At 46.9% G+C, this 24,174-nt stretch overlaps 1 protein-coding gene across 1 annotated transcript in view; it reads left to right on the top strand.

Annotated features, from left to right (window-relative positions):
- Positions 1–24,174, top strand: part of PSD2 (pleckstrin and Sec7 domain containing 2) — a 225,685-nt gene that overhangs the window by 187,798 nt on the left and 13,713 nt on the right. Inside the window, exon 12 of the mRNA XM_006264057.3 lies at positions 21,993–22,150. Within this exon, the coding sequence (XP_006264119.2) occupies positions 21,993–22,150 (158 nt within the window). The remainder of the gene's footprint in view (positions 1–21,992; positions 22,151–24,174) is intronic.

Below are 24,174 nucleotides of genomic sequence, written 5' to 3'. Positions count from 1 at the left end.
AGTTCTTGGGTAGGAAAATTCTAACATGTAGATGCCACCACAAGTGGGAAGTGAGTGATATTGTCTTATTTCCATGTACCCATGTTTAGTGCCAAGAATTATAATGCTGGTGAAGATGCCTTTGAAAAGCATGGAAAAGCTCAGGCCCAAGCTGTCTGTAGTTCTCAGAAAGATCCTATGGCATTTTCTTAAGAGCTGCAGTGTTAACCACAATGTCCTGGCCATATCCCAACAAGGGAAATGGAATCTGCTTATTTATGATTCCCTAATCCAATTGTTCTTCATTTTTAAACTAACTTGCCATGTGTTGTCTAAGAGCTGCCTGCTTCACCCCAGAGGTAGCTGCATTGCAGTAGCAAAAAAATGATCCGTGCATATAGTTTCTTCATTGGTTATACTTTAAAAGAATATTAGTATTTGTTTAAATGCAGCATATTATTATTAGAAATGCACCACTGAACCACAGCATCCTGGGTATTACAGTCAACCTGACCCTGGACAACCAGGCAGCTAGTCTTGGACAATATGTAACCCGGATGTCTCCAAAGTGAGTGTCCCCCCTCACCAATAGAAGGAGAAAGCCAGCAGGGCACACGTGCAGGGGGTGGAAACTGCAGTCTACTCACAGTTCCCTCCCACCTATCATGTCTCAATAGAGAACAGAAAGCAATGTCTCAACCAAGTACAAATTGTGTGTGTGTATGTATATGTGTGTGTGTGTGTATACATACATATATACACACACACACACACACACACACACACACACACACACACACAATATATAGATATATATATATAAAAAGAGGTAGTGAACTAAGGTGAGTATTTACAGGTTAGAAGTAAATATAAACATAACTATATACATACCCAAATGCAAGCAGGTAAGCACAACAGTCCCAAACGGTATGAACAGCTAAGTATTAGGGCTGCGCAAAATTTTGCCGTCAGTTTCATTTTGACGCTGTTTCGACTCCTTTCAAGCCCAAAACAGCAAAATCGAAATGAAACGGGGAGCTTCAAAACAGCCTTGAGACAAAACAAGGCAAGATGAAACATTTCAAAATTTTTTTAACGTTTCAAGATTCAAAGCTCAAGCAGGGCTTGCCTGCAGGGAAACAGAAACTAAAGTAAGGAGAAGGAAGGGGAAGTGGGAGGAAGGACTGCTCTCATTATTGACTGTGTAGCTGGCCAATGACTGTCATCCTTCCCTGAGGTCTCTTCCAATCCCAGTGCTCTGGGGGAGGGATGGAAAAACTGCATAAAAGACAGCATTGTTTGAACTGCTCTGCTTTCTGCCTCGGTGTCAGTTACTGAACTGTGTGTTCCACTTTTGCCTGTCAGCAGCTAGAGGTGCAGGGCCCCAGAACCCAGACTCCCCCTGCACCGATCTCCTTGACAGCTGGCAGGCTTCATGGGTGCAGAAGGGCCTAGGAGTCCTGCAGTTTTGACCCCGCCGCTGTGGCTTAACACATAATAGTGACATGAGTTTTGCTGTCAAGACTTTGAGATGCAGTTCCCCTGAAACCCCTGTACCTATATCCTTGAAATGTGGCAGGCTTCATGCCTCCCAAAGGGGCTACCATTCCTGCAAGTGTCATCCAAATCAAGCCAGAAATGACAAAGCTATAGGCTGTTTTGAGCTTCCCCGTTATAGCCTATGGACAAAACGTCGAAACAGCGTCAACACAGTGAAACTGTTTCGATTAAACAAAACGGAACAATGGTTTTGAATCGAAACGAAATTCAAAACAAAAGGCTGTTCCTTTGAAACGCAAGTTGAAACAGAACAGTGCCATTTCACACAGCCCGAGTAAGTACAACAATAAATGGCATTCTAAAAACCAAGGCGGACAGTTACCAGTTAATAAACATTCCTCACATTCATAGCACGTATCAAACAGTCAGTAAAACACTCCAAAACATGAGGCACAAAAGTTCTCTAGTGGTCCCCCTTCTTTTAGAGGTCTCTTCTTCCTGCCTCTTTATTGAGGTTACCTTCCTCCAAGTGTCAACCCCCGGTGGGAGACCTGTTGCCCCACTGACTCATGTGTCCCAAGAAGCTGGGTGGAGGTTGTCCATAAGCTGCCCTGGCCTGGCTAATGTTTCTCCAGGGGAGGGCTCAGTTCCAGGCCTCATAGGAGTGGCATGACTCACTCACATGTCCCAGTGGCTCAATCTTTCTCATGCCTCATGCATGCCCAGGGCTGTGCCACTCCGAATACTGCTCCCCACACTCAGGATCCACTCCTGGGGCCCTTGCGGACCCACTGCAGGGGATAGGTCACAGACCGCCCGGCCCCTCCCTCTCTAGGGCCTTCTGCCCCGCAGTGACTCACCCCATGGTAGCACTGGCTACCATTCCCAGCCTCACACCAGGGTTAGAGACCCGAGCTGCCTCGCTGCGGCTCCCAGGGTCCAGGTCCCTCGCAGACCATCTTGCAGTGATGCCTGCACCATCCACTGCTTCCATCCAGCGGTGGAATCTTTAGGGCTCTTCTGGGCAGCTGGATATGCTCACTGAGCAGCTCTCCTAGCTCTTCTTGGCCCTGGGACCACTTCCTTCTTTTTAATCCCTTGCCAACTGTGCCGCGTGCTCAGCACACAATGGCTTATATCCCCTTCTGGGGCTCCACCCCCAGATTGAAAATGAACCAATCAGGGGGCTGCAATTGCAGTTCCCAATTAAGTCCACTTCTGCCCCCCTCCCCCCCCACCCAGAGTAGAGGCAGAGCGGACTCTCTTCCCCTGCCTGTCTCTGATTGGTGGGTTTTGCCCCACCAATCCCATTCGCAATTTACTAAGCCCAGAGAGCCGGGCAAAGCCTAGCAACCCACCACAAATATATGCATCCAAATCCTAGGGAGCATAGCCCAGTGGTGAGAACATTAAGTTGTGTTTCAGGAGATGCCAATTCTCCTATCGGCCCCCAAGCTTGACCTTGGTTATGTCACTTAACCTCTCCATGTCTCCAGTTCCTGTAGAATAGGGATCATGATGCAAGCTCCAGGTTGACATGAGGCAGAAGGGTTTAGTCTTGCCAGGCTCTGAGTAGAGCTGGTGAAAACCTTTCAAAAGAAGAGTATTCCCTTGAAAATTAGCATTTCATAGAAGTAAAAATATTTCACTAGGTCTTGTCAAATTTCAGTGGAATCCTCAATGGTGTTGTTTTTATTTCAATTCTGAACCAAACATATTTGTAGAGACTCCAGGATGCCACCTGGCCCTGCCTTCTACCAGACTTTTCCATGGAATGGAAATTCACATTTCCAAACAACTCTAGTGCTATCCTGCCAAATCATGAATGGCACATGCCCCTGGTGGCTGGGGGGCATGGCAGTGGTGGGAGCGCAGCAGCGGTGGCAGGAGCACAGCAGTGGTAAGCATGGGAGCTCCTGCAGCCACCACTAGCACTGTTGATAGCGGGATGGCAAGCACCAAACAAGCATCGGCAGTGGCCAGTGGGAACCGCTTTTTGAAGGGGGTGCACCGCCACACTCAGGGGGTGTACGTGCACCTGCGTGCATCCCCTACGCATCGCCCCTGTGCTAAATCACTGATGTTTCTAAAAGTACTTGGAGATTGTTAAAATGATGCCATGATTCAAATGCATAGAGTCATTGTTACTAAGCAAAGAGATGTTTGTTTTACATTTACTTTGCTTGAAGACCCAGTGTCTCAAATTCACTTGCTGTGTAATGTATGTGTTCACTGATGAGAGTCCTTCTGAGGCATTGTGGCATACAGGGAAAGCCAGAGCATGTCAGTTTTTCAATTTTTCACTACTTCTTTCCATATTAAATGAACCAAGTCCATGTTAAGTGGCTCGATATGTATGTGGCATGTCACAGGAAGATGTATTCAGGTAAAATTAAAGCCTGAGTTGCTTTGGATGCAAGGAGAAGCCAAAAGCAAGGAATTCATTAGAATGTGTGTCATTTCAGTGGCAAGGACAATCAAGAACAATGCAGTACAGGCATCCATCCAAGCTAATGTGGGGCTCCAATGCAGTGAGGCTTTTAGTGGTGACCATACTGTTTGCAGGTGAAAATACAGATTGTTTACACTAATGATAGAAGTTCATCTTAACAAATGTGTGGTTGGAAGTAGCTGGTTTGGGGAGGAGGAGAAAGTGTGGCAGAAACTTGAAGAGAACGTAAAGAACAGCAACTCGTGCACTCCATAGATTCATAGTAGTTGAATCCCTGTAACCAGGGTCAAGGGCTTCTGTTACTTTAAGAGGGAAAGAGCAGCAGGCAAGGACTGCAGCATTTTGTGGGCAGCCGGGTAAGGGACAGATGCAAAAAATTAAGAAGCCAAGGGAAATAAAGGCAGAAGTCACAGAAGTGCAAGCAATCACTGGGGCAAGATGCCTTGCAATAAACTGCAGGGGTAGTGCTCTAAGCAAGCGCATAGTTGAATAGTAGTTGAAGGGCAGCTGAGCAGACTGCAGCAGATGAAAGCAGCCTGAGTAATGGGCAGAAAGGAAAACCCTGTGCCCAGCTAGAGGGGTGGAGCCTGGGATACTAGAAGCCTGACTCCTGGACCAGAGGGAAGAGCCATAGACCCAGGCTGATGGAGAGGGAAACACAAGCAAACTTGGGTATTTTGGAGGGTTGGAAGGGCCAGCTGGTAAGAAAAGGGAGTTTACTGGGATACAGAGACCCAGGAGGGTTTAAGGAAACTGTTCCAGCAAAATATTTAGCTTGTGTGTTGAAAGCTACAAGGCATGGGCATTGTTAAAATGGAAGCAGGTGACCATGGTGGGAGTGCCAGGGAAGGCACTCTGTGCTTAGAGTTGTGGATTTAGACCCCAGGTGAGACCAATGGTCAGGAAGGGCTAGTGAGAGAAAGAACCCAAGTGGGACCAATAGACAGGTCACAGTGGGGCACCAGTGAGTCACATAACATTTTAATTGAGGGCTTAGACCCAGGGAATCAAGGTAGGGCTAAGAATCCAGTGAACGGTGCCATCTATGAAACTTGGAAGTAGCTAAAGGGGAGACAGGAGGCCCTAGTGAGGGCTAGTGAGGCTCCCTGCATTTTGGACTGTGGTCTCAAGGCCCAGTGGATTAAAGTAGGACAAAAAGGACCCCACAGATTGAGGCAGAGCCAGAGGCCTGGTGCAAAGAGAAGAGATCAGGCTGGATCCCAGAGAAATTCTGTGTTAAGGGGCTGGAGCCTAGAGAATTAAAGCAAGTGGAATAAGCAGGCAAAATAAGAAGAGGTGTCCTGCTCCAGGCACGGAGCTGAGAGCCCACTGATGAGCAGGATGGAGTGAAGCAGCCAAAGCTCACTCTGGTGTTCTGAGGGGCAGCCCCCAGACTTATATATCCTTTCTTTATCATCAAAGCGTGGCTGGTGAGGCAGCAGGGTGGTACTCTGGGGCTAGGGACAGAAGTTGCACATAAACCAATTTAAGTGATCAGAAACTGGTTTAAACCTGTAACAGAATAGTTCAGTGCATATAAATCAGTTTCAGAATGGCTGAAACTTTTTAAAGATAAACATAGTTTCATAGTTTCATAGTTGGTAGGGTCGGAAGGGACCTGAGCAGATCATCAGTCTGACCCCCTGCCATGGCAGGAAAAAGTACTGGGGTCAAACAACCCCAGCAAGGTGTTCGTCTAACCTCCTCTTAAAGACCCCCAGGGTAGGAGCCAGCACCACTTCGCTTGGAAGTTGGTTCCAGATCCTAGCCGCCCTGACTGTGAAGTAGTGCCTACGGATGTCTAATCTGAATCCACCCTCTGCTAGTTTGTGACCGTTATTTCTAGTCACTCCTGGTAGTGCTTGGGGGAACAGGGACTCCCCCAATGCCTGCTGGTCCCCTCTGACTAGTTTGTAACAGGCCACTAGATCCTCCCTCAGCCTTCTCTTGTGGAGGCTGAACAGGTTCAGGTCCTGTAGCCTCTCCTTGTAGGGCCTGCCCTGCTGCCCCCAGATCATGTGGGTGGCCCTCCTCTGGATCCACTCCAAGTTGTCCACATCCCTCCTGACGTGCGGCGCCCAGAACTGGACTCAGTACTCCAACTGTGGCCTGACCAGTGCTGCATAGAGGGGGAGGATCACCTCCTTGGACCTGCTCGAGATGAATCTGTGGATGCATGACACAGTGTGGTTGACCTTCCTGACGGCATCCCCACACTGCCAGCCCATGTTCATTTTGGCATCAATAATGATTCCAAGATCCTCTTCTGCCTCTGCACCCACAAGAAGGGAGTTCCCCAGCCTGTATGTATGCTGCTGGTTCTTCCTCCCCAGGTGCAGTACCTTGCACTTGTCAGTGTTGAAACCTATCCTGTTCTCATCCACCCACCCCTGTAACCCGTCTAGGTCCGATTGCAGCCTATTCCTCCCCGGTTGAATGTAGTATCATGTAGAATGTAGTATCAAACATGGTTGAATGTAGTATCAAACATAACTGATTTAGGTCAAACTGGTTTATGAAAGTCTTGTCCCAAACTTCTTCCTGGTTCACGTTAAATCAGAGTGTCTGTATTTAGCCAGGGAGGCAAGAGTTGTACCAAGCAGGGCAAGCTTGGCCACAAAGGGTTGTGCACAGCTGCTTGAAGGCAGGTCGTGCTACAGTCTTCCTGAAGAACACAGACTGCAATGATCCAGGGTTGGAGGGATAAGCTATGGAAAAAGAATTCAAAAGGGAAACACACACAAGTTTGCCAACTTACTGGGAGAAGTCTGTTAACTTTCTAGGAGTGATTAATTTTTTTTAATTGCCTGGTGGGAAATTAATTGTGTAGGGTGGTTGAGCTAGGAGTGATAACATTAAATTAACCAAATGATCACTTGTGCTTTGTGTTAGCAGAGTATGTGTAGGGGTTTTGGGGGGGTTGGGGGGTGCTTTGTTTTGTTTTTAAGTAAATGGTATCAGGCTAGAATGGTCTTATAGAATCATAGAAAATTAGGGTTAGAAGGGACTTCAGGAGGTCATATAGTCCAACCTCCTGCTCAAAGCAGAACCATCCCCAAGTAGATCATCGCAGGCAAAGCTTTGTCTAGCCAGGTTTTGAAAACCTCCGAGGGTGGAGCTTCCACCAACTCTCTGGGTAACCTGTTCCAGTGCTTTACTACCCTCCTAGTAAAAACATTCTTCCTACTATCTAAGCTAAACTTCCCTTGTTGCAACTTGAGACCATTGTTCCTTGTTAGGACATCTGCCACCAATGAAAACAGTCAAGCTCTGTCCTCTTTTGAAACCCATTTTAGGTAGGTGAAGGCTGCTATTGAATCCCCCCTCAATCTTCTCTTCTCTAGACTAAATAAGTCCAGTTCCCTCAGCCATCCTCATAAGTCATGTGCACCAGTCCATGAACCATTTTTGTTGCCCTCTGCTGGACTCTCTCCAATTGGTCCACATCCTTTCTGTAGTGCGGGGTGGGGGGGGGGGTGCACAGTACTTCAGATGTGGCCTCACCAGTCCTGAATTTAGGGGCATGATCGCTTCCCTAGATCTGCTGGCAACATACCTACCAATGCAGCCAAGTATGCCATTAACCTTCTTGGCACCAAGGGCACATGGCTGGCTCAAATTCAGCTTTTTGTCCACTGTAACCCCCAGGTCCTTTTCTGCAGAGCTGCTACCCAGCCACTGAGCCCCCAGCCTGTACTGGTGCATGGAATTATTCTGTCCTAAGTGCAGGACTTTGCCCTTGTCCTTGTTGAACCTCATGAGATTCCTTATGGCCCAATCCTCCAATTTATCTCTCTGAATCCTAGCCCTATGCTCCAGCATATCTACTACTCCCCGCAGCTTGGTGTCCTTTGCAAACTTGCTGAGGGTGCACTTCAAGCCATCTTCCAGGTCGTTGATGAATACAGTGAACAAAACTGGCCCCAGGACCAAGCCCTGGGGCACACTATTTGATACCAGCTGCCAACTAGACATTGAGCCATTGATTACTACCCCATGAGCCCAATGCTCCAGCCAGTTTTCTATACACCTTACAGTTCATTCATCCAGCCCATACTTCCTTAGCTTGCCTGCGAGAATGTTGTGGGAGACTATATCAAAAGCCTTGATAAAATCAAGGTATACCACATCCACCCAATTCCTCGCATCCACAGAGCCAGTCACTTCATCATAGAAGGCAACCAGGTTGGTCAGGCATGACTTGCCCTTGGTGAATCCATGCTGACTGTTCCTGATCACTTTCGCCTCCAAGTGCTTAGAAATGGACTCCTTGAGGATCTGCTCCAGGGTTTTTCCAGGGACTGAGGTGAGGCTGACTGGTTTGTAATTCCCTGGATCCTTCTTCCCTTTCTTAAATATGGCCACTATGTTTGCCCTTTTCCAATCATCTGGGACCTCTCCTGATTTCCATGAGTTTTCAAAGATGATGTCCAGTGGCTCTGCAGTCACGTCAGCCTTCGGTGCATCCCATCTGGCCCCATGGACTTGTACATGTCCACCTTTTCTAAGTAGTCCCTAGCCTGTTCTTTCACCACTGAGGGCTGCTTACTTCCTCCCCAAACTGTGCTGCCCAGTGCAGTAGTCTGGGAGCTGACCTTGCCCGTGAAGACTGAGGCAAAAAAGGCGTTGAGCACTTCAGCCTTTTCTGCATTCTCTATCACTAGGTTGCCTCCCCCAGTCAATAAGGAACCCACACTTTCTCTGATCCTCCTCTTGCTACCAACATACCTGTAGAAACCCTTCTTGTTACCCTTCACATCCCTTGCTAGCTGCAACTCCATTTGCACTTTGACCTTCCTGACTTCATCCCTGCATGTCTGGGCAATACCCTTATATCCTTCCCTAGTTTTTGCCCAAGTTTCCACTTCTTATAAGTTTCCTTTTTGTGATTTCGTTTATTGAAGAGTTCCCTGTGAAGCCCAACTGGTCTTCTCCCATACTTGCTAGTCTCCCTGCAGATCAGGATGGTTTGTTCCTGCACTCTCAGTAAGGCTTCTTTGAAGTACAGCCAGCTTTCCTGGACTCCTTTCCCTTGACAGCTCACCAAAACTCGTTAACAGCCCTCCACCCAAAATAATTGCCCGCCCCAGCGCTACTACTTTCCCTGCCAATTCATCCTTGTTTGTGAGCAGCAGGTCAAGAAAAGCACAGCCCCTAGTTGGCCACTTGCACCAGGACGTTGTCCTTAACACTCTCGAAAAACTTTCTGGATTGCCTGCGCACTGCTCTATTGCCCTCCCAGCAGATGTCAGTGTGATTGAAGTCCCCCACAAGAACCAGGGCCTGTGATTGGGAAACTTCTTCTAGTTGTTTGAAGAAAGCCTCATCCACCACTTCCTCCTGGTCTGGTGGTCTATAGCAGACCCCCCACCATGACATCACCCTTGTGGCTTTCCCCTCTGACCCTAACCCAGAGACTCTCAACAGGCACATCTCCAATTTCATACTGGAGCTCTGAGCAATCATACAGGTCTTCTTTAAAGCAGGGATGTCAAATTTGTCCCAGGCCCTGGGCCAGATCTGGACCATGGGGAATCCTCCCAGGCCCAATCTGTGGGGCCAGTAGTAGCTAGGCAGAGCGAGTAGCAGGAGGGAGAGTGAGACTTGGTTCATATGGCAGCAGTGACATGGGACCTGGGTCCAACAGCAGGGGTCAGGCAGCTGTGCACAGCCCTCATTCATTTCCCCCTCCTCCACCCCACCACCAACAGCTGTGTATACCAGGACCCAGAACCCCCAAATTCTGTGGCGGGCCACACCCCACTAACCCTCCTCCCCAACTTCTGGTGTGTTAGCAGACTGCAGCAGGCCGTAGTGGTTCCATAGATCTTACGCAGCTCTCAGGCTGTATATTTGACACCCCTGCTTTAAGGGAACACCCCTCTGCTCAACCAAGTGCACTAGACAATTTACTGTGGACAATAATACTAAATTTAGTGGTGAAGAAGAATAAGGACAAAGACAAGGCAGTTTAACCAGTCTCTTCCACTCAAATTTCATTTAATCCTCTTTCTGGTGATGTAACCTGGTGATTCTTAGAAGACATGTTACTGCCCATAGGAAGGACAGGGTAGTTTGCAGAGAGAGGAAGTTGCATGACACCAAAAGGGAATCATGTCTGAGCTACCAGAAACTCTTTGCAATGAGACAATTGTAGGTAACCACAGGGTAGAACCTGCTTGGTTACAAAATACGTGAGAAAATAAGTTCTAGAAAAGGTAGAGAGGCTATATTACCAGCCTCTAGAATGATACTAAGGAGCACAGAGCTGGCCACACCAAATCAGCTGTCACCCAACAAAACAAGAGTTGTGCACATACAGTCAGAAACATCCTCAGATCCTTGGGAGCACATCCAGCCCAGCTATGCTCCCCCCGATCCTGGAATACAAGTCTGAATGGCTCTGAGGCATCCCTAACCTACAGCAGTTTCTGGTGCAAGCCAAGAAAACTTTCCACTAGTTGTGGATCACAAAAGTATAAGGTGCTCTGATTCTGTCCAGTACCTCCCCTTCACTGGAGGGGGAATGAAATAAAACTGACACATCCAACAATGCATCACCCAGGGATTTCCCTACAAAAGCCAGTCCCCAAGAGCTCGCATAGGGCAACTTCTTAGCACAAATGAGCTGCATTAGGGGCCAAGAATGTGGCCCTTAGTATAAGGTATAAGGCTAGAGGTTCAGCTTGGACCCTAGTGTGTAATAAGGCCAACAGACCTGCAGACAGAGTAGGAGTGAGAGCAAGACTGATTCAAGAATAACAATAAACCTGCAAGTGCTGTGATGCAACATGTTGTTGACTACCTACTATTAATTGCTGGATTAGCGTGTTGTAGCACAGTTTGGAGAAGCAATTTCTCAATCCCTTACAGGAATGCAGGATGACCTTGAGGAATGAACATAGGTGTAGGGGCAGGGACTTCTCCCTGCAATCTAATCCTTGCTAGGTCGCTGATTCATTTATGGCCTTTGGCAAATTACTTCACCTCTGTAAAATTGGGATAATGACCCTTAATTACTGCACTTATTGGGGGTGTTGAGAGGAGTGATGCATGTTTATAAAGTGCTAAGTGTTGCTGTAGAGCAGCTGTAGAACTTCAGCCCTGGTGTACAGCAGGAGAATGCACTCCTACATACTGTTCAGATGGCCCTCTTAAAATCACCACCATCCTGTTTGTGCCAGTCACCCCCATCCCTGCTAGCAACATGCAGCCCCCTGCTCCATGCCCCATGCTGGTGGAGGCCAGCAGCACACAAACCCCATGCCCTGCCATGTTGGCTGAGCAGATGGTGCAGGGACCTCTGGGCCCTGCCCCACTGCTCAGCAGGAGGAGATGACACTGCCGGGGCCTGCAGGCTGCATGTCAAGTGCTCCCAGACCACATACAACCTGTTTGTGTGCCTGCAGTTGGGCAATCATGCTATACAGGACTGTTTGAAAAAGTTGCTGGCTGGTCTGGGCACCTACCTACCTGCAGCCCATGCCTACAAGAGAAACTGATGGGTCTGGTCTTGAAACCTACCAGCAAGTAACTTGCAGAAATAGAGATAACGCTGCCCAGTGCACTGCAAGCAGGGCAATAAGGGACTCTCCAGAGCTAACATGACCAACATTATGCCTCAAAGGACAAAATTGGTGCCCCTTGTATAATGATTAGCACAGGTTGGCGGCTATTTAAAAATCTTATAAACCATGGAATGGCAGGTGGCAGAAGTACTTCAAGAAATGAGGTCAGGCAAGCCTACATAACAGAACCCAGCTGAGACAGACTAATGAACTGATGAGAGTCAGCCCCCACCAACTACCTTGTAAGTTGGATCATGAAAGACATCTGTACCTTTTCTCTATGAATGTTAGACTTAGTCTTAGTTTATATCATTATACAAGACACGGAATCAAGCTCAGTGGGCCTGATTCTGTCACCTTATACAGATCCTTAGATGGAGGAAAGGGACCAGAAACTGGCTAGCTGGAGCACTGCAGCCTGATGGCCCATCATCTGCAATACACAAAACACAGATGTTTGCATGAAATTTTTACAAATACTATAGAGGAATGCTTAAATCTGACTATAAGTCTTTTTTTTCCTGAAACTAGACCTGCATCTTCTATTTGTATTCTATTGCTATTACATTTGTAGACACACAGACTCCAATTCAACATAGTACTTAAGAATTCGTTTAATCTGCAATGTTCAAAAGGTGATTTAGAGACTAATCCAAAACTCGCTGTAGTCAGTGGGAGTCTTTCCTTTGACTTCAGTTGGCTTTGTATCAGGGCTTGAAGTGCTCTGCTGAATTCAGATGGGATTACTTTTGTGGTTAAGGTAAAACAGAGGCTTGAGCACATTGCTGAATTAAGGTAATAATTTAGTCCAGCCCTAGGATATGGCCTTGTAAGAAAAACACCTTACAAACCTAGTCTTACTTATAGCTTTGAGTCAGATTTGCTTACTGTGCTGACTCAGATATGCTCTGGGGGAGAGATCTATTCTATTCTCTCTCTTGCATCATTGACAAATGTAAAGACTCAGTCCTATAAAAACTTGTGACTGTGTGTATGCAGAGTGACATGGAGACTATGATTTCAGTGGAATTCTTATTGTTGCTGTTGTTGTTACAGGGGTTAGGGTCCCATCACAATGGCCAATTTACACCCATGTAAAAAAAAAATCTACTGTCCTAAAAGGGCAACCACATGTGAGTAGTTATGAAGGCTCTGGCCCTAGCTTCCAAATGTAGAATTATTATCATTGAGGGTATTGATGATGAGCATCATACATAAGTCAGAAAAAGATCCAGCTTGACTCTTTAGCTCCCAGTTCATCTTGCAACCCCATAGGTCAGAAGAAATCTTTTTTAATATGTGTACCAGTGGCGATGTGTAGGGGGTGCATAGAGGTGCATGTGCACCCCCTGACAGGCCACACTTGCCGCTTAGGCGACAGGCGTGGGGGCAGGCAGGGACCCTCCCCCTGCCGAGTCAGTGAGATTGGCTGTGGGGGATACCCCCCCGCCCCAGTCGCTGACTGGTCACAGGGGGGGCACATCCCCCACCCCCCGACTAAGGTGGCACCAGTCATCCATGATGTGTACTTAGCACATTGGACATTGGAATCAGTGAGGGACAATAAATATGGAAGCCACTGATGCTACTCTGATGCTACTACCTTTTTTTCTTTAAAGCAGAACTGCACTTTCATTTTAACAGGTTCTGCTTAACACTTTCTGCCCTGTCACTTGCCTCTGCTGTTTGGCTCCAAGTGGGACATTAAAGAGAGGTGTCAGAAAGCCAACAAACAAGCTCCTCTATCCATATTTTTAGGACTTTTGGAAATAAGAGGCACTGGAAATCTCACAAAAGCACCTGTTCTTATAGGAATCTTCTCAAGAAATCCTGCTTTCACAAGGTTCCTAGTCAGATTTTGCAGACCAAAAGTTTGAAGAAGAATCCATACATTTTAGATCTTTCAAAAATAATAGCAATGTTTATGTAGCACACTGCTCTTGGCAGTGTCTCTCCAGTAATATAGGAACCTATCTTTTTGGTGATGAAGACCTTCCGTTCAATCCCTGTTATCACCCATTGTATTACTGACTCGTGATTATATCACACCACTTGTGATTTATTACATGTTAGCTATCAGGGACTTTTCATAGATTTCATAGATGTCTAGGGTCGGAAGGGACCTGGCAGATCATCAGGTCTGACCCCCTGCTCCAGGAAGGAAAGAGCACTGGGGTTAAGTAATCCCAGCCAGATGCCTATCCAATCTCTTCTTGAACACCTCCAAGGTAGGGGAAAGCACCACCTCCCTTGGAAGACCATTCCATATTTTGGCAACCCTCACCGTAAAGAATTTCTTCCTTATGTCCAACCTAAATCTATTCTCCTTCAGTTTGTGGCCATTATTTCTGGTAACCCTGAGGGGTGCCCTGGTAAACAGAGTGCCCCCTATTCCCTGCTGGCCCCCCCTGATGAGTTTGTAGACAGCCACAAGATCACCTCTAAGCAGGTGCTGAAGAGATTCAGGTCCCTCAGTCTGTCTTCATAGGGTCTTACCTGCAGGCCCTCAACCATACGAATAGCCCTCCTCTGGACCCTCTCAAGGTTATCCACATCTCTCTTGAAGTGTGGCGCCCAAAACTGGATGCAGTACTCCAGCTGCGGCCTCACCAATGCTGCGTAGAGGAGAATCATCATTTGCCTAGACCTGCTCGTGATGTACCTGCTGATGCAAAAGAGTGCATTTAGCCTTGCTTATTACTTTGTCACACTGGCAGCTCATGTTCATTTTTGCATCCACCAGGACTCTGAGATCTCTTTCCACTGCTCTGGTACTCAGAATGGTAGCCCCCCAGTCTATACGTGTATTGGAGATTCTTTCTCCCCAGATTCAGCACCTTGCATTTATCCTTGCTAAATTGCACCCTATTCTGATCTGCCCACTTCCCCAGTCTGTCCAAATCTGCCTGAATTCACTCCCTGCCCTCCAGTGTGTTTACTACGCCCCATAGTTTAGTGTCATCTGTGAATTTGGACAAGGTGCTTTCAACACCTTCATCCAAATCACTGATGAAGATATTAAACAGCACTGGTCCAAGGACAGAGCCTTGGGGGTCACCACTACCCACATCCCTCCAGGAAGAAACCGACCCATCTACCACCACTCTCTGGGTGCATCCCATGAGCCAGCTTTTCACCCACCTTACTGTGAAAAAATCCACATCACAGCTACTAAGTTTGCTCGTAAGAATTGGGTGTGACGCTGTGTCAAAAGCTTTTTTAAAATCCAGGTAAATAATATCTACTTCCAGTCCTGCATCTAAGCACTTTGTGACCTGGTCATAAAAAGAAACCAGGTTAGTCAGGCAGGATCTGCCTGCTATAAACCCATGCTGGTTGCCCCTTTCCATAGTGTGACTCACTGGCTCCCTGCAAATATGATCCTTTATGATTTTCCTAAGGTCTTGCCGAGAATAGAGGTGAGGCTAACTGGCCTATACTTACCCGGGTCCTCCTTCCTCCCCTTCTTGAAAATAGGAACCACATTGGCCCTTTTCCAGTCCTCTGGGACCTGTCCTGAGTGCCACAAGTGCTCGAACAGTTGCGCCAGTGGTTTTGCTATGTCGTCAGCCAATTCCTTTAGTACCTTTGGGTGAAGATCATTGGGGCCTGCCAACTTAAATACGTCCAGCCCTTCCAAGTGCCCCTTCGCTAGGTCAGTGCTAACCATTGGTGGATTGCTATTACTCACACTCCAGACTAAAGACTCATTGGGAGGTGTATTTGTATCCATTTTCAGGAAAACAGAAGCAAAGAAATTATTTAAGAGCTCTGCTTTTTCCATCCTATCAGTTACGAGTTGCCCTAGTTCATTCTGTAGCGGCCCTATGTTACCCTGTGCCTTCTTCCTGCTCCCTATGTACTTAAAGAAGGACATTTTTTTATCCTTAATCTTTGTTGCAAACTTGAGTTCTGTAATTGCTTTGGCCTTCCTCACTGCTTCCCTGCAAGTGCGAGCCAAGCAGGTATACTCCTCCTTGGTGGCTGCCCCCTGCTTCCACAGCCTGTAGGCCTCTTTTTTTCCTCTGAAGACTCTCCTGGATTTCCCTGCTCAGCCAAGAAAGTTTTTTGGCTCTTTTCCCTCCCTTTGCGTATACTGGGGTGGTGCCTCTCTGGGCCTGTAGGATCAGTCGCATAAGGAACTCCCACCCTTCTTGGACTCCCAACTCACAGATGTGATTACCCCTCAGTCGCACTCTAACTGATCTCTTGAGCTCATTGAAGTTGGCCTTCCAGAAGGCTAGCACTACTGTCCTACTAGTTGTCTTTCCCACCTTACGCCGGACAGTGAATCCTATCAACTGACGGTCACTATCCCCTAGGTTACCTTGTACCTGTAGATTCTCCACCAAGTCCTCCCCTGTGGTCAGCACCAAGTCAAGTACAGCATTTCCCCTAGTGGGACTGCATACTTCCTGTGTTAGGTGCAAGTCCTGTATGCAGATTAAGAACCTATGTGAACGGATAGACCTGGCCAACTGCTCCTCCCAGCAGATGTCTGGGTAATTTATCATGACAACTAGGTCCTTTGAGTGTACCGCCCTTGAGAGCTGTTTTGAGAATTCTAGGTCTAACTCCTCCTCCTGGTGTAGGGGTCTGTAGTAGACCTACACTACCAACTCCCTTTCATCCCTACCCCCTTGTAATCTGACCCATAGGACTTTGATCTGCCCTTCTTCTGTTCCCATCTTTATTACAGACAATGTATAATGTTCCTTAACATTTAGTGCAATGTCCCACCCCCTTTTTTCCCCAATCTATCCTGCCTGTATAGCCTGTAGCCATCAATGCCCACTGCTCAGTCACGGGAAGGGTCCCACCAGGTTTCTGTTATACCAACCAGGTTGAGATCTTTGTCTGCAAGCAGAACTGTAAGTTCCTCCTGCTTGTTTCCCAATACTTCTAGCATTAGTGTAGAGACACCTTAGCCCCTCCCCGATAGGTGCCCTTAGTATTCCCCTATCCTGACTTTTAGCGGGCCCCTTAGTACTTACCTGATCAATTCCAGTGTGCGATTCATGGCTTGTCCTCCCCAATCTTGTACTGAACTCGGCATCCCCATCCCCTGACAAAGCTAGTTTAAATTCCTACATAGGATGTCTGCCAACCTAAGAGAACAGACTCTTACCTTTTGGCAAGAGATGTAGGCCGTCCCGTCCCAGCAAGGTCTTATCCTGTAAGTATGGATCGTGGTCTAGAAAGCTGAACCCTGCACAGTGGCACCAGCTCCGAAGCCATGAGCTCACCTCCTCAATGCAGTTGCCATGGTGCTGGCCATGTCTGCTGACCGGGAGGACTGATGAGAAGACTTGTGTCCCCAAACCTCTAAGCCTGTCTCCCAGAGCCATGTAGTCAGCCATGACTCATTCCAGACTACTCCGGGCCACATCATTCATTCCAACATGGATGAGGACCACAGAGTAGTAGTCCTTGGGCCTGATTAGGTCCAGAACCTAGCTCCGGGCAGGCAGCATACCTCCCGTACTGTAGGATCAGGGCACCAGATGGCTCCCTCCATTCCTCTCAGGAGGGAGTCTCCCACCACAATGACTCGACATCTTCTTCTCTGGCTGCCCGGGTGCCTCTCAGCCTGTCTGGTGGTAACTGTGGACATTGCCTCCGTTGCTGTACTCTCTCTCAGTGATGCTAGGGCATCATACCTGTTTCCCAGCTGTACTGGGGGAATTGCTCCAGTAGTGCGATGTCTAGTTCTGTGACATCTAGATCCGGAGGTGACTGTCTTCCATCATTCTGCATCGACTGCATCCTCTGATGCCTTCCCTCCAGGTGTGTGCTCCTGCACAGAATGGAAGTACCCATCAATATCTTCCTCAACTGCCCTGTTGCCCCGCAGCCTGGGGTTTCCTTGGGGTTCTAGTGGCAGATCAGTCATAGTGTTTGGCTACAGATCCAGAGATGTGAGCACAATTCTTGCTCTGGACTTGTACTAAAGGCTATACCCATAAACCCAGCTTTAAACTGGCAACTGGTCTTTCAGCTGGGGAGCTAAAGGTGGTCAAACATCAAAAATCAGATTCTGAGTGTCATTCTATTCCACCTTGTTGAAGTCCTTGAAAATGCATTATCGCACCTACAATTGTAACATACTACCCCTGGCAGATATTACATTTATTGCATGATTAATGTGTTCATTGGTTTATTGTGAGATAAATTGTAACATGCCTCATGTTCAGGCAATAAAATGGCAAACTAACCATACAGAAGTTCCACATTAAATGGAAACCCACTACTTGCTAATTCTACAGCTTCCAGGATTTTAATAAAGCCAGCAACCTGCTGGACAAGGAACGCTGCTGTTGCCCTTTGTGGCATCATGTATGCTGAATTAGCTCTAGAAGGTCCTTTTTGTTCTGGCTGCCCACCTTTAGGTACACTGCTGCATTCACCAAATGTGGAACATCTTTGTGGTTGGTTCATATTGCACTTTAATGTGAATATGTGACATGCAGCCCAGTGCCAGGCTGATAGATCCCTGATCCCCACCTGCTTTTGCCCAATGCATGTGGGCTGTATGCCAGCTGTGAACTGGGTAGCTTCCTGTTCACAGCTTACCACACCCAGATACATGTGCAACCAACTGTATGCCCCTGACACATAATGGGATGTAGAGAATTTTATACCAAATCCCAACATTTGTGCATCCTGCCATGCCAAACCTTGAACTTCTGGCATGGCAGGATAGTTGATTGTTGTGGTCCAGGATAATATTCTGCAGATCCTGTCACACAATTAAATTAACATCTGTCAGTGGCCACCATCATCTTGGATGACGGGGTGAAAAGCAACCTGTTCAAATTTGCTGATGATACCAAAATTTGGGGTGAGGTGGGCACGCTAGTAGGAAGGGAAAAACTTCAGAAAGACCTGGATAGGTTGCAAGGGTGGGCTAACAAAAACAGGATGCGTTTCAATACAGACAAGTGCAGGGTGCTGCACTTGGGCAGTAGTAACCAGCAGCACACTTATAAGATGGGAAACTCCCTTCTTGAGAGCACGGAGGCAGAAAGGGATCTTGGAGTCATCATTGACTCCAAGATGAACATGGGCCGACAATGCGAGGTCACGGTCAGCAGGGCTAACCGGATCTTATCGTGCATCTCAAGTAGGGCCAAGGAGGTGATCCTCCCCCTCTACGCGACACTGGTCAGGCCACATCTGGAGTACTGTGTCCAGTTCTGGGCACCCCACTTCAAGAGGGATGTGGACAACATTGAGAGGGTCCAGAGGAGGGCCACCTGAATGATCCAGGGACAGCAGGGCAGACCCTACAATGAGAGGCTACGGGACCTGAACCTGTTCAGCCTACACAAGAGAAGGTTGAGGGGGAACCTTGTGACCGTCTATAAACTCACTAGGGGGGACCAGAAGGGTTTGGGGGAGACCTTGTTTCCCCTAGCGCCCCCCGGGATAACAAGGAATAACGGCCACAAGTTGTTGGAGAGTAGGTTTAGATTAGACATCTGGAAGAACTACTTCACAGTTAGGGCGGCTAGGATCTGGAACCAACTTCCAAGAGAAGTGGTGCTGGCTCCTACCCTGGGGGTCTTTAAGAAGCGGCTCGATTCCTACCTGGCTGGGGTCACTTGAGCCCAGTTTTCCTCCTGCCCAGGCAGGGGGTCAGACTTGAAGATCTACAAGGTCCCTTCTGACCCTACTTCTATGATCTTGCCCTTAAGCATGAGTCCCAAAAAGCAGCAAGGAGGAGGAGAACCCACACACATCTTTTGCTTAATAGGCTTTCAGGGTCTCAGGCAGTGTGGATTAGAAGCATGCTTAGGTGTTTATGTCCACTTACATGCCTAACAGGTAGAATTGAGTCTGGCCCTAGGTACGCTCTTGGGTGCACTGACTATGAAACCTGGCATGCATTACCCACACTAGCATAATGGGACAGCTAGGTTTGGACAAACCTTTGATCTACCCCATGAAGTAGTAAATTAATTTCAGCCCAGCTCCACAATGTGCTGGATTGTCAGAGCATGTTAGGTAAATTGGATTTACACACACAAAAATCACTACTGTAAAGAAATAAACCTTAACATTTACCCTTTCAGCAATAGGCAGCCAATTCTTTTCCCTGCTGCCCAAGCTGTTGGAATGCTGAGATTGTTCTTTGCAGTTAACCTTAAAGAGTCAGCCACAACAAGGTAGGAGTAGCTGCCAGACTTTTCTTGGCATGCTTCCTTCCCACGTCTCATCATATGAGGCCTCCCAGTGTATGTGCTCATACACGAATCAGCATTTCAAACCCCACATTTTTTCATGACTACTTAAGAAAAGCAGCTAAGAAAACACATCTCAAGCTACCTGTAGTAAAAAATGTGGCTCTGTATTAATGGCACTTTCTTACACAACCTACTGCATTTGCAATGTCTCTGCACTTGTTGTATGTACCTGGGGCATTTCCCATAGTTCTTTATGCTGAGACGCTCTAGGACTCTTTCCCTGTCACTCACAGGAAAACTTGTCTGTCATTGGGGGAAATTGTAGGAAGGGCATTGGAGGACTGTCAGCACTTGACTGACATAGCCTGCATCCTTCCTGTTGAGTGGTCAGGTTCCACTCCAAACTGGAGAGAAGTCCAGATTCTAACCAAGCATGGGAGAAGCTAGTCTGGGTGTATAGCTCCTTCAAACCCAGATGAGAAGTTTTACTGTGTAGACGGGAGGGGGGTAAGAGTCGAGCCCCAGGTAAGAATCCACGTAGACACACCCACATGAACATGTATGGGTCTGACTCTAAGCACGTGAGTAATCTGCTTGAAGTCCCGATGACTAATTGAAGCATGCACATAAAGTGTTTTCAAGATAACTAAAAGCTGTGGTTTGAATAATGCCTTTACTTTAGCAACGTACATTTACAGCAAGTAAATGACCAACAAAACGTCAGGGACCAGATCTTATTCCACTGATTAGGCATGTAAGTGGAATTAGGTGCCTAAGTGCAGTTCTATTCCACGCTGCCAGAGTCCCAGAAAAGCTGTTAATGCATAAGATAGGTGTCTTCCCTCTTCTCACTGCTCTTTTGTAACTTAGTCCTCTGACTAAGATGCTAATGTGTTGCAAAAGTAAATGTCTTAGTGGTGTCTCAGGGTCACAAGCAGGGTGGAATAGGGTTACACTTAGGTGCCTAAGTCTATTTAGGTCCCTAATATGTGGAACACGGACTGGCATCCAACTTCTGGAAATTTATCAGAAAAGGAGTGTGAAGGGAAGAGGAGACAGAATCTAAGCGTACCTTGATAAAAGGCCCATCTAATCTAGCATGCTCGTTTCTTATGCATACTATCAGGCTTTTCCATCAGAGCCAGTACTCATAAAACCAGTCCAGCCTTCTCCCTGAGCTCTTTGTTTGTAGCCTTCCCCAGAAATTTAGATTATGGCTGTTCCACTTTGCCTGCGAAGCCCTGCCAGAATTCTTGTGCATTGGCCTGCCTATGTCTAGATTCCTGGTTACAGGACTCCAGATCTCACAATATTCTTGGTATCTTGTATTTAGTGGCAGTCCTGTCAGGAACAGACCACAGTGTAGATTCTGCTGACTTCCTGACTGATACAGCTGTGTCTCATCCGATGTCCCAACATGGCATTAGATGACTGTTGAAGGTGTCATTTTTGGAGTGAGTCGTAAAGCCAAGATCCTTGACCACTTTCTAATTTGTTATTATTATTAAATTTCCTTTACTTTTGAAAGCCCCTGACACTGGACAGATTCAGTAAACCAACTGGCAGGCATAGCCCAATTACATTTTTGCAGACTCTAAAGGTTCACATACTGAGTTACATCACATGACCTTAAATGGAATGAACAGTTCCACAATGATAGAGAGATGTAAGAGATGGAGAACAGGGTAAGAAGTTTGAGCCTAACTTCCAGTTAGCTTTCTTGGGATGTGTTTGAATCCCGTATAGTGCAAAGTCTTTCAGTCCAGAGATACAAATGCAGAAAGTAGATAACTTTAGATCTGACCATTAAGCACTATTCTTCCCTCTATCCATGTTGCCAGTTAAGGTATAAGCCATTGGAGCAAGTCCTCTGCTGTGTACAGCAGTGCAGCTTCAGTAGCTGATGTGGTGGTGCCCATTTAATCCACCTAAAGATCACGCCCCTTCATTTTAAAGGGGCTGCACACATGAGATTCCTATGTGGGTGAAGATTTTCAGGAGCCTAGGAATGGTTCTTCCTTGGCAGTCCACGGAGTGTGTGTGACATGTTGGAAATAAATATTGATAATTATTTTTAAAACTTTCATGTACTTTTTCACATCATCCTAGTGAATGTAATGATGGAGGAAGGTGCCAGATAGATGTTAATTATTATCATTATTGCTTCCTAGAACTTACTGTATGTACTAAGGCACTCTTCCCCTTCTCAGCATTCTGTGATTATGGCAGAGAGAAAAGGGCAGTTTTATTAAAGAAGCCTATGGATGCCAGCACTGTCATTATTCTATTAACACTCCTTCTTAATAGGATGAGTATAAACCTGACAAAGATCTCTCTGAAGTGGATCTCAAAAATGCCATCCGAGTTCACCACGCCTTAGCCACAAAAGCCTCTGACTACAGCAAAAAGTCAAACGTACTCAAATTGAAGACAGCAGATTGGAGAGTTTTCCTCTTTCAAGCACCGTAAGTACTCTAGTACATCACACGTTACTCTTATCTGAATAGTTTTACTCCTCATGTAGCTAATAACAAAGCAGAGTTCAGTTTCTGGTCATTATCAGATTTTTTTCCTATATTAACCAAAAAAATGAGAAATAGGAAAAGAAAGATTCACAGATAAAAGACAAGATATCATGAGGCCTGATTGTTTTCTATGCTGTGAGTTGATATTTACATCTGTGAAATGGGGGCATAATTATGGATTAAACCAAATGGTCATGTCCCACCTTGCATGAGATTTAAGGATGATACTAGGTAAAGGAGGCTTGGGGTCTTAATGTCTTATGGCTAAATCCTGAGGTCTTTACTCAGGCATTATATATATACACAACCTTTACTCAGCAGTTCACTGATTTCTACCTGCTAGAGGGCTGAGTAGAAGCTCAGGACAAACCTCTAGAACTGCCCTTCAGTTGTAGGAATTGAACCCCTACGCCAGACCTTGGGTATGTCAAGGCCAATATGTTGTGAGACCCAGGCTGAGCCCACATGCACAGGCAATTATCAACCAGGCCTCAGATCCCAGACCCTTGTTAGTTAGCTGTTATGCTGTTGTTCACAGTGTGCAGCAGATCAGTTTTCTCAAGTCTCTGTTTGTCCTAATTCCACTGAGGCCCAAAAGCAGAAGAAGCAAAGTTTTGTCGGCTGGGTTCTGACCTCACTGAGTCATACCTCAGGATGTAACTCCATTCACTTCAACAGTGTTACACTTAATTTACTGCATAGAGACCCTAGAACAGGCTAGTTCACTGTATTTCCAAGTAGAGCAGAAACCAAAGGTACCAGCCCAGTTTCAGGGCCTCAGGAGTGATATTCTGATCCCTGCAGCAGTGGTGCAAGTACAGAACAACTCATATTGCATCTACAGCACCAAAGAAATGATGTAAATGGGATCAGAGCAAGGCCTTGGGGAGTTGCAGACTTTTGACAAAGCCTCATAGAAAGCTAAGATGTGGGTTGTTGGTCCACCGTTCTTTCACTTTGCCCCATTTTGCATTTTGTGCCCAAGATGCATGCCCATCCAGCAGGAGGCAGGGCAGGGTCTGATAACTTTTTGATAACTTAGCAGGACATTCCTTGTTTAAGGTCTGATTCACTCACAAACATGTTTTGCTTCCATGCCCTCACTTGCATGGAAGTCGATTGTATTTCTTACGGGACTGGACCATCCCCAAGCAATTGGGTTAGATTAGGTGAACCAGAGCCTGTTGAGATTTGACTAGGCAAGTCAATCAGTGAACTAGTCAAATGTTCGAATGCATTTTCTTCTTTGCTTATTTGCTTTCAAATATTTACATGTTGGAGTTTTAATTTAAAAAAAAGGCAGAGTCATATTCAGCCCTACATGCAGTAGAAAAGATGAAACATTTCATTGTGTAGTGTAAGATCTTAAGTGCCATTTGACAAAATTCAGTTTAATCTTTTCTACTGCATGCAGAGCTGAATATTAGGGCTGTGCAAAGCTTCAGGTGCTGATTCGATTCAAAGGAGATTTGGCCCAATTCAGTGGCCAAATCTCTGAATCCGAATTGAGTCCGAGGACCAATTAAAAGGTTCAAATCGATTCAAAGCTCTCTGAATCAATTTGGAAAAGATTCAGAGAGCTTTGGCGATTTGGGCAGTCCCCACTGGCTGCCGCAGGGAGCTGGACCATGCTGGTAAGTAGTGGGTGGGGGAGGCGGAGACTGGAGGAGGGGGGAAAGGGACCATAGGGAGACCCCTGCCAGGCCCCATCCCCTGCCTGCTTCCCCCCCACGCACTGTCCCAGCCCCCACATGACTGTCCTCCCCAGCCCTAGCTCACAGTTGATTAAAAAAAAACCTTACTCACTGGCTGCTGCCAGGCCAGGGGGCAATCCCTGCTTCCACCCACTGCCTCATGCTGCATGGGGAGCTCTATCATGAGCCCCCTGACCCCCACCCGCTCTCCCAGCCCCCCCCATGGCTGCCCCGCCCACCTCAGCTCCCAGCCAGCAGCCTCAGGGTTTC

Source organism: Alligator mississippiensis, chromosome 9 (assembly GCF_030867095.1).
Source record: "Alligator mississippiensis isolate rAllMis1 chromosome 9, rAllMis1, whole genome shotgun sequence".
Taxonomy (NCBI): Eukaryota; Metazoa; Chordata; order Crocodylia; family Alligatoridae; genus Alligator; species Alligator mississippiensis.
Note: the sequence above shows the minus strand (reverse complement) of the source record. Positions and strands in the feature narration are given on the sequence as shown.